Here is a 13,379-nt window from a genome sequence, read left to right as displayed (position 1 = left end):
AATGAGAATCAATAGTGTATACTAGGACATTAGTAATAATGAGAATCAATAGTGTATACTAGGACATTAGTAATAATGAGAATAATGTATACTAGGACATTAGTAATAATGAGAATCAATAATGTATACTAGGACATTAGTAATAATGAGAATAATATATACTAGGACATTAGTAATAACGAGAATCAATAATGTATACTAGGACATTAGTAATAATGAGAATCAATAATGTATACTAGGACATTAGTAATAATGACAATAATGTATACTAGGACATTAGTAATAATGACAATAATGTATACTAGGACATTAGTAATAATGACAATAATGTATACTAGGACATTAGTAATAATGACAATAATGTATACTAGGACATTAGTAATAATGACAATAATGTATACTAGGACATTAGTAATAATGACAATAATGTATACTAGGACATTAGTAATAATGAGAATCAATAGTGTATACTAGGACATTAGTAATAATGACAATAATGTATACTAGGACATTAGTAATAATGACAATAATGTATACTAGGACATTAGTAATAATGACAATAATGTATACTAGGACATTAGTAATAATGACAATAATGTATACTAGGACATTAGTAATAATGTCATATTCAGTCTGGTGACGTGGCTTTATCTCTTCTTCTTCAGTTCAGTCATCCTCTAACTGGCATTCATTTAAAAAAAAAGAAAAGCAATTTTGTTCTATCTAAGGCAATGTAATGAATTTGCTGTACATTGCGTTAACTCTGAATAAAGACAGGGGAAATCGATGCATATTCCATTACCTTAACTGACTTACGTCCATTATTGTCCTTGTGAAGCATCTTATCAGTGGTGTGGTGCAGTCTCTGGGCAAGTGCTTACATTGTGTAATGGGCCATTTAGTCGAATGAGAAATACCCCCCCCCCCCCCCCCTTCTCCCCCTTGGTTATCGTCATTGGTCATTGGTGTGTGAATGTCTATGTATGGTGTGTAGTTTCACGATTGGGAGTAGTTGTGTAGTTGTGTTTCCGTGGATAGGACATTAGGGTGCAGCGTTTGTTTATTTGTGTCGGTGTGAAAAGGGATGGGAGAGGTGATAGAGTATGTGTGTATGTGACCGACTGAAGAGGGAGTAGAAGAGAGCTCTATGTTTAGTTGTCTATAGGTCTGTGTGAATAATGAGTAAAGAGATGTGTGTCTGGGTGAACCATTTGGATCTTTCGTGTTGTCTTTAATGTTCATGTTGATGACATATTCATCATTAGGTGTGCTTGCTGAAGGCAAAGCACAACTCTAGATGTCTTACATACTCATGTTCTTATTTGGTTTCTTTAGCCCACTCTAAAGCTTAAGTGATTTACTCCGTGAACACGAAAACCAAACAACAGAGCGTACAGACGGCCCCGACTGAGACTGCTTGAGAAAATATTTGTGATAGCATTTGTACTTTTTGAACAATAACACTATGTAAATGAGCTACCAATACATTTCAATGCGGGGGAAAAAGGGCCGTAGATTTGAATGGTAAAATAAATAAATAATTCTCTGTGTTCAGGCATATTCTAACTTCAAATTCTTTAAGATCTTTATCAACTATAACTATATACATTTACATACATGTGCATGAAATAACTCACCAACAGTTACTCTTGAAACATTCAAGCTAGGGACACTAAACCAACTTTCGCATGTTCAGGCTCTCCTAACGTCCAATTCTTAAAAAATGGTATCAACTATAACTATATAAATAAGCATACATTAACTCTCCTAAAGTAACTCTTGAACTCCCTTCACATTCTTAAGGACTTTATAAACTATAAACAGTGGTAATTAGCATCAGTTAGCGTAACACTTCATGGAGTTAATGGAAAAATTAAGAACAGTGGTAAACATTTTAAATGCTGCCGCTCTTTAACAATTTCAGCTGAAAACATTAAAACAACATTATTATTTTCAAAACCATGAATACTTTAAAACAAGCTAGCAAGCACACCACATTTTCTTCAGGAAATAGTTTGTTTTCATTGACATTACAAATATTTTCTCTGGGAGGATAAACTCTCTAGGATTGTTTTATTTCTGCTAGATTCTTTCACAACCTGTGTTCTACTGCCCCCTGCTGCTGAATGTCAGATTTGAGGTGACTTTAAATTCAAGTGGGAGAAAGGGATAGAAAGATGAGGATTAGGGAGACATAAGAACAGAGAATAGAGGAAGTAAATAGGAAATGGAAGTGAAGGGTGCACTCTTGACGTTAATACAACCACCAGCCTTACCAGTGAGTGATCACTGTTATACCCACTCCGGGGGTCTTTCCACCAGCCACCACTTCCACATCCGCCCTCCTCTTGTCTGTCAGAGCCTAACATCAGCCTCACATCCAGCTCCAACCGTCTGTGTTTGTTTAACTCTTTTCCTGGCAGCTGTGATGATCAGAAGGGGTCAGGCAGGCCAGTGTGAGAGACAGGAGGCCTGATCAACCTCTTCAGTCACAGCAGGAGGAAATGGTGACCTTCCACAGGAACAACTCTGATGTTGTCATTTCCTCCACTCACACACACAATGCACAAATACGTACCAAAAAAATGTAATTGTTGGAATCAAAGTAAAGAAATCAGAAATGTATTCACCATGTTAGGTTTATTTACTTTGCTAAGTTATCACTTGAGGTAAGGCAGATGAGGTAAAAAAAAAAAAAAGGCAAACAACTGAAATCAAAAGACTGTTGGCTAAAGTAAAAGCACTATTAGCACAAAACTTTAAAATAACAGGTACGGGGTACCTCAAACATATTGACAGGCATAAAGAAAAATGAATTTTAGCAGGAACAATCATTTTATAGGTGTAGCTGCTTCTTGAACATAATATACTAGTCTGCTGCTAGCATTTCATGTAATGCTGGGCTGACCCCTAAGTAGAAGAAACATTTGTCAACGACAGTGCATTGTCAAAAGATATCTAGATTATTGCTCACTTGTAGCTGTAATTACTTTACCATCGGCAACTAAGTGCTACTGCATGGTTATGTGATGTTCACGTTGATAGACTACAGTGCACTTCAATACAGATTTTAATTAGAAATCCATTTTGCAGAGTTTCTCATAGCATCTATGTACCATAGTACCAATATTTACGGAGAAATGCTCCTAGGCACTGGTGAAAGCAGTTCTGAGAGTAGCTGAGGATTGCTTCTTAGAGCACAATGCTGGCACTCTTCTGACTACAAGTGAAGATCTCACTCTGAGCACTATGTATTTTCAGACAGAGAAACATGGAAACACACATTGACATCCAAAGACACCATTGCATTCACACACACGGTCACACACACGCGCACGCACACATTTTGCTCAAAATGTCATCAACATCTTCCCCTTTCCCACGGAATGTGAACAGTCCATTTAACAGACATCTCCTTCTTCTGTTAAACTTCTTTCAGGATGCAGGGATTCCTTCAACCTCTGTGTCGACTCTAGAAGATCCCAGGCAGCAGTCGATAGGGAACTGCATCCGTGTAGCGCTTCCAGTCTTTGCCGTACTTGCTGCTGCAGCGATGCTCGTCTCTCACACAGCGGTGCACCAGCAGGATGGTCATGTAGACGATGTAGAAGTAGGGATGAATGTGGCCGAAGCCGCAGGCTGCACAGTAGGCCAGCGAACCCATCAGGTCGCCCGTGTAGTTGAGGTGGCGTGCCACGCCCCAGAAGCCGGAGGTCATGAGCTTGCTGTGGTGAAGGCCGCCGTCACCCGAGCGGTAGGCACACTCAATGAAGGTGGGCTTCTTGCCCCAGATGGAGCACTTCCCCTCGGTACGGCGGAACAGGTCCTTCTGGTGGTTGGTGGAGCGGAAGACGTAGTAACCCACCAGACCCAAGAGGAGGACAGCAGCAGCATGGGCTGTGGAGAGCTGGACTGGGTTATAAACCAGGTACAGGCCCTGTAGAAAGAGACATGATGCCAAACATACAGTACGATGTCATGACTGTTGAATAGAAAACAAGAAAGACTGCATAATAGCTATATTTAACTCAGCCAGTATAATAGAAGCACGTCGATGCGTCTGTAATTTCCATGACTTATTCATATTTTTTGCAGTGGATTCTGTGTTGGGTGTCGGACTAGTCTTTTTATGATGATGTGACTTACCTGCAGCGTGTAGAGGAAGGGCAGCCACACACAGTCCCCCCAGCCCAGGTACCAGCCAAAGTGGTCATGGCAGATGTCAATCGTCTTCAGGTACCATGCCTCATTCCAGAAGAAGTCGAGAACATAGATTGCCTGGAGGAGTAGTTATTACATTAGTAGCCATTCATTGGAGGCCAAGCTTGCCTAAACTGGGTTCAGTCAAAGCTACCGCTCTAAGGTCTAATTTAGCTAGCTCACTCGCTAACGTACCCTGCCATCTAGTGGTAAACGGAGAGGAGTGTCTCACCTGCAGCACATTAACCAGGATCATGGAGTTGGTCACATAGCCATAGAGCTCCTGCTGTTTGGCTGCATAAGAGAGGTTGATTAGAGTCCAGGCAACAATACCAGGTCTCCCGTTGAAGAAGAGCTTGAAGTCGAACCATTTGCCGATGCGGGGATTGAACTCAATGCCCATCATGTAGTTATAGAAGACGTTGCCTGTGAATTTGCTGGAAAATGACAAAGGCAATTCAGATTAACTATGCCCAAAGTGACAAGTTTTATGAAATATTACATATTATTGGATGCGAGTGACAAGTTTGAATATCCTAACATATTATTGGACGTATGTAATCCTCACCAGTCCTCTGCATTGGTGGGGAAGAGGTAGGCCTTGACAAAGGCAAAGGTGGACACAGCATAGCCCAGTATGTTGGTGCACCACAGCAGTGGGATCCAGTTGTCGAAGATTATGGTGGGGGAAAACCAGTGGAAGAATTGAGCGTTGGCATACCACAGGGCATGGGTGATCAGCCACGACTGTAAACCGTTGATCTCATACTTGTTTATGAGGCCTAGGAGAGAACAAACAATGGGGGGGTGAAACAATGACTGCATATGGACAAAGCCATTGATCACGTGACACCATTCATTCCTATGTGAAGACTCAATAACGCATTGAAGCCAAATGAAGTCGTTTAAGACGGCGTCTCATGAAGACAACATGTACAGTCTGAGCTACTCCAGGAAGTGACGTTGCAGGCCAGCTCAGCGCTGCTCCCTCTCATTGAGTAACTCTTGTTTAAGGCTGACCGGGGTACTGCAGACTGCCATTAGCAACTAAATTACCCTCATAACTTTGTCTGTGTGTGATTTAAAAAGAATCGGCTCAAGGACATACATCAAGTGTATTAGAAGCAATTATTGTTACCATAACGGTCTTCAAATATGATTATTTTTTCATGAAGATTGCCATTTCTTTATTCACTATAATGGGGATCCTGTTTTCTGCAAACAATGCCTGCAGTACCACGGTCCGTGGCTTCAATGAGAGGGGGCAGTCGTTCTCCAGCGTGGAACAGAGCCAAGGGTTTCCAGACAACTACACTTAACAGTATTGTGCACATACAATATCTGTAAATATTAATAGAAACCCAATCCTTCATGCTAGAAATCTCCAAAAACAACTTTTTCTTCTCAGGTGCCTTACCTGCCGGGGTGCGAGCTCCGTCCTGAACCCCACCTGCATAGCCAGGCAGGAACTTATGAGTGATATCAGGAACACACATGTAGAGCACTACCTGATGGAGAAACAGTGTCATTCCACAGAACTCCCATCGGTGAAATATTCTGATGCTATAAACCATAATAAAATGTCATTTACATCAACTTTTTCAAAAATACTGTGGCAGCCCAATTCTGATCTTTAGCCCAATTATTCGCAAAATATCTGTTCTGATTGGTCAAAAGACCAATAATCGGGCAAAAGAATTGGGCTGACTGTGTAAACACAGCCTATGTCCCTCTCTTCTCTGGCCCTACCTGGAAGGAGACCCAGATGGTGTAGATCTGAGCAGCGGTCCAGGTGAAGGAGGGGGCCTTTTCCCAGATGGAGCGCAGGGTGACCTCTCCACTGTAGAGCTCCACCAGGGGCTGGCTGACCGAGCACTGGTACTGGTCACACACCATGACGAAGAAGAATACCAGGAAGGGAGCTGTGCACAGTAGCAGGATCACAGCGCTCAGAGAGAACCAGTCCACCTCCCTAACAGAGTGTTAGGTGTGGAGGAGATGGGGGAAATAACATACAAAGTTGTAATGGTGCAAATGCATAATCATTGGAGCATTTACAATAATGAATAATTCCTTACATTTTTCCTTTAAAAAAAACACTTGATACTGTAATTTATTCGAGAGTTGTTATTGTTAGGCTGTAGATCTAATCTAACATAAACGCTCTGGGCCGAGGACTTTGCCTTGTGGTGTTCTGTCAACTTTGCTAGAGTTCACTTTAAAAGATAAGCATGACTGGTTTATCTTACAGGCTCATTTGAATAACACTGATTATATGACAAGGCCAACATTTTAGTGACTGTCTGTCCATGTAGTGACTGTCCATCAGTGGAGACTGTTGAGGGGAGGACGGCTCATAACAATGGCTGGAACGGAGCAAATACAATGGTAGCAAACACATGGAAACCATGTGTTTGGCGTATTCGACACCATTCTACTTATTCTCCTCCAGCCATTACCACAAGCCCATCCACCCCCATGAAGGTGCCGCCAGCCTCCTGTGCTGTCCATGTGCAGCACAAATCAACCGCATGAACAACATAAATCTTGAGAGCTTAGTTTTTCCTTTTTTTTCTTTTTTTATTCTGTAGTGAATCCATTCGCTAACCTGAGCTTTGTATGAGGGCTACAACAGCAAAAATATGTATGTCACTTTTTAACTTATTTCAGTGGCAGCGACCCATAACCCAATGACAACTGGAATAGACATATAATGGAAAGATCATGTGCGGAACGATGGAAGCTTGTGAACTGATTCAAACTGGTTGTTTATTTTCCGCAGTCAAATACTTTACTTCCTTTCCATACTACCTTCGTTGACTGAAGATTAAGCAGGTCCCCACACACAATCTTGCCCAATGCTTTGAGCTGCTGCCCTCCTCAAAGAAATAGAAGGTCCCACTGTTCAGCAAGAATAGGAGCAGGGCAAATGTAATTCCCGACAGCCATCAGGCTGCTGAACAGTGGGACATAGGACAGTTGTAGGCCCGATGGTCAGACAGTAGGCCACAGGGGCTGTGAATATGTGTGCATTAACTATGAACTTTCCAGTGTTTTCTGTACTGTGTATTTGTACGCGGACTTGACAAAAATGAATTTCCATATAAAATGGACATTAAAGATGGAATCCGCAGTTGGGGAAACAGCGCCACTCTCCGCCCCACGGCCGTTTCTGTTTTTGTTGACGAAGCAGACTACGTTGTTGTCGTGACATCGCAAGCGGATGTGGCAGTTTCACCATTAAGGACAGCAGCTTTACAGTTTTTTCCAATTGCTAACACACTAAAATGACATGCTCAGCACAATTATTTAAACTGACACACAGAGAGCAAAACCTCTTCTCAAGTCTCCAAAAGTCTAAACACATTTTCTGCTTTACACACATTTTACAATTCAAAATGGCACTTTTTAAATGCACTGCACACGGATCTCTGCATAAGACACAACAATCTGACATAAAGTCACATGTTTGCCATTTCAAAACACTGCCATTCAAAATGACACTTCATGAGCTAATTGGCCAATACATGTGCCACCTGGCCAAACACCTCAATGGTTAATTGTTACCACTTCAATCAGGAAGTAAACACTATGAAAAGACCACAGGTGAGCACATTTTCTTTTACAACAACAACGGAAGCCGTTGCAGAGAGAGGAAGAGGAAGAGGGAGGGTGAGAATGAGAGGGGGAGGAAGAGTGAGAGGTAGGGGTAGAGCTGGTAGAGGAGTTCATGGCCAAAGACAACAACTTTCAAATGAAATCAGAGCAACCTTAGTTGATCATGTCATCAACCATGGGCTGACAATGCGAGAGGCTGGACAGAGAGTGCAGCCCAACTTGAGCCGTTTTACTGTCGCCTGTGTCATCCGGACATTTAGACTGGAGTACAGGTATGGAACCAACATTTTTTTCACACTATGTAGTACACCCCATGTCATAGTGTATTAGTTGGGTGACACCTGTTTACTTCATGAATGGCTGATGTCATACACTAACTGCACACATTTCCTGTAGAATTTACTCTACTGTGGGGGAAATATCTTTAGGCTGCATTGTCCAAGCCCTATATTCTTGTTTTTTTGTTTTTCTAAAGGCCTGAGAGACGCAACCATGGTGGAGGAAGGGGCCAAATGTTCACCGGGGTACAGGAAGCTGCCATTGTAAACTTGGTTTTGGAAAATAATGAAATCAGATTATGAGAAATTCAAAGCTACATCATCCAAGACAACACCATATTCAACAACATTCAACGAGTCAGTCTGTCCACATTGGCTTGCATTCTCAAGCGAAACCAAATAAGACTGAAACAACTTTATAAGGTGCCGTTTGAGAGAAACTCTCAAAGAAACAAAGAGGTCAGACGAGCATATGTGGATGTAAGTACAATATTGACTGCAGTACACAGATTCCCATAGATTGGAAAGCAGCTGCTGTCATCCCCCTCTTCAAAGGAGGTGACACTCTTGACCCAAATTGCTACAGACCTATATCCATCCTACCCTGCCTTTCTAAGGTCTTCGAAAGCCAAGTTAACAAACAGATTACCGACCATTTCGAATCCCACCGCACCCTCTCCGCTATGCAATCTGGTTTCAGAGCTGGTCATGGGTGCACCTCAGCCACGCTCAAGGTCCTAAACGACATCGTAACCGCCATCGATAAGAAATAATACTGTGCTGCCGTATTCATTGACCTGGCCAAAGCTTTTGACTCTGTTAATCACCACATCCTCATCGGCAGACTCAGTAGCCTTGGTTTCTCAAACGATTGCGTCGCCTGGTTCACCAACTACTTCTCTGACAGAGTTCAGTGTGTCAAATCGGAGGGCCTACTGTCCGGACCTCTGGCAGTCTCTATGGGGGTACCACAGGGTTCAATTCTTGGGCCAACTCTTTTCTCTGTATACATCAATGATGTCGCTCTTGCTGCTGGTGAATCTCTGATCCACCTCTACGCAGACGACACCATTCTGTATACTTCTGGCCCTTCTTTGGACACTGTTAACAACCCTCCAGACGAGCTTCAATGCCATTCAACTCTCCTTCCGTGGTCTCCAACTGCTCCTAAACACAAGTAAAACTAAATGCATGCTCTTCAACCGATCGCTGCCTGCACCTGCCCGCCTGTCCAGCATCACTTCTCTGGACGGTTCTAACTTAGAATTTGTGGACAACTACAAATACCTAGGTGTCTGGTTAGACTGTAAACTCTCCTTCCAGACTCACATCAATCATCTCCAATCCAAAGTTAAATCTAGAATTGGCTTCCTATTTCGCAACAAAGCATCCTTCACTCATGCTGCCAAACATACCCTCGTAAAACTGACCATCCTACCAATCCTCGACTTCGGCTATGTCATTTACAAAATAGCCTCCAATACCCTACTCAACAAGCTGGATGCATTCTATCACAGTGCCATCCATTTTGTCACCAAAGCCCCCTTTACTACCCACCATTGCGACCTGTACGCTCTCGTTGGCTGGCCTTCGCTTCATAATCGTCGCCAAACACATTGGCTCCAGGTCATCTACAAGACCCTGCTAGGTAAAGTCCCCCCTTATCTCCGCTCACTGGTCACCATAGCAGCACCCACCTGTAGCACGCGCTCCAGCAGGTATATCTCTCTGGTCACCCCTAAAGCCAACTCCTCCTTTGGTCGCCTCTCCTTCCAGTACTCTGCTGCCAATGACTGGAACGAACTACAAAAATCTCTGAAACTGGAAACACTTATCTCCCTCACTAGCTTTAAGCACCAGCTATCAGAGCAGCTCCCAGGTCACTGCACCTGTACATAGCCCATCTATAATTTTGCCCAAACTACTACCTCTTCCCCTACTGTATTAATTTATTTTATTTATTTTGCTCCTTTGCACCATATTATTTATATTTTAACTTTCTTCAAACTACAAATCTACCATTCCAGTGTTTTACTTGCTATACTTTATTTACTTTGCCAGCATGGCCTTTTTTGCCTTTACCTCCCTTATCTCACATCATTTGCTCACATTGTATATAGTCTTATTTTTTTCTACTGCATCATTGATTGTATGTTGTTTTACTCCATGTGTAACTCTGTGTTTTTGTATGTTGTCGAACTGCTTTGCTTTATCTTGGCCAGGTCGCAATTGTAAATGAGAACTTGTTCTCAACTTGCCTACCTGGTTAAATAAAGGTGAAATAAAAATAAAATAAATAAAAAACACTACACGCAACATTGTTTCCCAGTGTACTGGATAACACCATATTGACTGCTTTTGTTCTTTGTTTTCAAGGAGTACTGGAAATGGATGCTCATGCAATCCCACATGAGTTCATCTTTATAGATGAGGCTGGGTTCAACCTAGCAAAGACCAGAAGAAGGGGAAGAAACGTAATTGGCCACAGAGCCATTATAGATGTTCCTGGCCAACGTGGTGGGAACATCACAATGTGCGGTGCCATCTCCAATACGCATGGTGTCCTCCACAGTCATGCCAACCTTGGACCATACAACACAGCCCATATTCTCACATTTCTGGACAGACTCCACAACATTCTCATACCACCAGAGCGTATGAATGATGCAGACCATCAAAGAACCCGGTATGTTGTAGTATGGGACAACGTGAGCTTTCATCGTGCAGCCCCAGTCCAAAACTGGTTTGCTGACCACCCACCATTTCTCGTGCAGTACCTCCCACCATACTCACCATTGCTGAACCCCATATAAGAGTTATTTTCTGCATGGCGGTGGAAGGTATACAACCGGCAGCCCTTTGTGCGCATGCCTCTTGTGCAGGCTATGGAAGAGGCATGTGATGAGATTGATGTGGGTGTGATTCAGGGATGGATAAGGCACTCAAGGCGCTTCTTCCCTCGATGTCTGGCAAGGGAAGATATTGCCTGTGATGTGGACGAGGCGTTGTGGCCAGACCCAGCTGTGCGGCAAGATGCTGCCTAATTATTGTTCTTGACTCTTTTCTTTCTATATATTTTTTTCTGCACATTTTTTCTGCAATTTTGTGAGCATATTTTTGTTCAGTCCAATGTAAATATATATGCTGTGACATATGTTGCACTGACTTGTTTGGTGAAAAATAAAAAATAAAATGTTTCAACAGCATGTGTGTGTATCTGCAAATATTTCTGTGCATCTGAAGAATTTTCTACAATTTGAACTATTTTAGTATTATGGCAAAGCATGCTAAAGATGAGAGTGCTTTTCATTATGCCCAACAGTGTGTAGTTGGTTAGACAAAAATCTGGTAATATGAATGAAGTGTGTGCCATTTCGTGCAAACGTTTGATTTTGATCATGCTATATGTAGTTTTGGTTGCACTGCTTCATTTTGCAGGATATATGAGGTATTGTGCAGTTTGGGTGTGTGGTTTTGTGTTAAGTATTTTGATAAAACCAGCCTAGTTTGCAAAATCGTGTTTTAGCAATTGGGAAAAACTAAGTATATCGTGTCATAAATCAGTCCTGAACCAACAGAGTGAAACCAGTTAAACGTGAACCCAGTTACCTGAGTAGAGGATTAATGACTATAGGGCTCCAGCAGGTCACCTTCATCTTACCATGCTCTTCCCCACTGCCCTGCAGGTTCCTCTGTCGTCTCAGACGCCTCCCCGTTAGAGCTGAGCCTCTGGCGCCTCCGGGTGGCCTCCATGGCCACTGCAGAAGACATCTCTAGGGAAACTGAGAGAGAGTAGAGTCATGGTAGTGACCAGGACATAACAGGCCTACTGTACCTTATAAGGTAATGTGGGAAATCAAAGGACATCTGGTGTCCTTGAGGACCTGACATTACACATTCTGTGATGGTGCTGTACATGATGCCTGGTTTGTGAATAGACTTGAGCATGATAATTCTACAATGAGAGGTTTTAGCACAATACAGTTGTGTATGTTAGCAAATCCAATGCAAGTGTTCAATCATATCAAACACATTGGAAAAATGTGTACGTACACTTTAATAAGACCATAACTGTCTATGGTATATGATTACTACATGGGCATAGAACCAAACATAGAACCAAACAAACCTTTCCACCCCATTATTAAACTACCCATTAATAATGTTGCTCATCCCCTCCATTAATATAAACATGTATGCATGCATTACTAAGTCGCTTTGATTAAAGTGTCTGCTTAATGGCATATATTATGTTATATTATTATATCATAAATCAGAGGTAGGCCCTGCATATGTACTGTAACAATCCACAGAAAACACTCCACAAACAGCGTCTGGAGCAGTAAAGCAGACTCACAGGGATAATAGCAGGTCTCAGTGCATAGGTTATGTCAGCTGATACGTTTTTGGACCAAATCCAACATACAGATACAACGAGAATGCTGAGGGGAACAACAGTTGTACTGGTTGACAAGGACACTTTTGGCTGAGTGACAGCTGTCTCACATTCACATAGACCACTCAGATAATGTTGTGTACAAGACTGATTGAAGTATGGGTTTCATAAAAAGCATAGACTTCATTCTCCACCCTTTTAACGTTACTTAAAATTACTGATGGGCCTACAACAAGCGTCAGCTGTTTATATAGCCGATTAATTAATAAATATCCGCAAGTCCCTGAAATTATACTGTCAATAATTATGCACGACAACGGATCGAATGAATAAATAGACGATCGATAAAGGCTATCACAAAACAATTGATAACGAATTGCCTAACGCAGCCATAACGCACCTCCAGAAAAAGCCATAACTCATACTGACAATAGCCCATGCATAATGTCGAGGATCATAGACGGAAAAATTACATAAACATTATAGCAGACATTGAATTTCAATAGGTCTGTCTTAAAGATAATTTCGTAGGCTACTCACCAACCTCTAGGACCTATGGGAAAACTCTTGGCCCAGATGCTTACGATATAACGAATAAAAGGTTCTATATTAACAACAGCTCCGCCCAAATAATAAATGCGTGTAAGCGTACAGCCAATAACGTCTCAGTAGGGTGCGCCACACTGCCATATCGACCTCTGATTGGGTAACACGGACCTGAAGGCACTACCGCCTGATGAGCTCATGAATAGATGGGCCATTAAAAATGATTCATCTACAGTCAAGAGCGACACATTACCTGGGAGTAAACCCAAATAACTCCTCAACATATTTTGAGTGGGGGAAAAGGTACCCAATTCTGATACTTGAGTAAAAGTATTGATACC

The 13,379-nt window shown here is 42.1% G+C and overlaps 1 protein-coding gene across 3 annotated transcripts; it reads right to left on the bottom strand.

Moving 5' to 3' along the window:
• Window positions 1-3,019: 3,019 nt before the first annotated feature.
• On the bottom strand, window positions 3,020-13,114 carry LOC106587139 (7-dehydrocholesterol reductase). 3 transcript variants are annotated; one of them, XM_014175185.3, is made up of 8 exons: window positions 13,033-13,114; window positions 11,758-11,878; window positions 5,950-6,172; window positions 5,618-5,708; window positions 4,769-4,982; window positions 4,433-4,637; window positions 4,147-4,278; window positions 3,020-3,937 (listed from the first exon to the last, which is right to left on the bottom strand). In XM_014175185.3, the coding sequence occupies exons 2-8, from the start codon at window positions 11,865-11,867 to the stop codon at window positions 3,473-3,475; spliced, it is 1,440 nt and encodes a 479-aa protein (XP_014030660.1). In that variant the 5' UTR covers window positions 11,868-11,878; window positions 13,033-13,114; the 3' UTR covers window positions 3,020-3,472. The 3 variants fall into 3 exon arrangements, with proteins under 3 accessions (XP_014030660.1, XP_014030661.1, XP_045564300.1); XM_014175186.3 differs by having other exon boundaries at window positions 13,037-13,063; XM_045708344.2 differs by lacking the exon at window positions 13,033-13,114 and adding an exon at window positions 12,454-12,630.
• Window positions 13,115-13,379: the final 265 nt, after the last annotated feature.

Source organism: Salmo salar, chromosome 26 (assembly GCF_965601325.2).
Source record: "Salmo salar chromosome 26, fSalSal1, whole genome shotgun sequence".
Classification (NCBI taxonomy): domain Eukaryota; kingdom Metazoa; phylum Chordata; class Actinopteri; order Salmoniformes; family Salmonidae; genus Salmo; species Salmo salar.
The sequence above is the reverse complement of the archived record's forward strand: the minus strand, read 5'-3'. Positions and strand labels throughout refer to the sequence as shown.

What these genes read in the sequence shown, in the direction of transcription:
- LOC106587139 (XM_014175185.3), bottom strand. Translation starts at nt 11,867, where the DNA reads ATGTCTTCTGCAGTGGCCATGGAGGCCACCCGGAGGCGCCAGAGGCTC. An exon ending in CGGAGCTCGCACCCCGGCAG is followed by an intron (nt 4,983 to 5,617) that starts GTAAGGCACCTG and finishes GTTCTCTCCTAG; the next exon opens with GCCTCATAAACAAGTATGAG. An exon ending in CCCACCAATGCAGAGGACTG is followed by an intron (nt 4,638 to 4,768) that starts GTGAGGATTACA and finishes GTCATTTTCCAG; the next exon opens with CAAATTCACAGGCAACGTCT.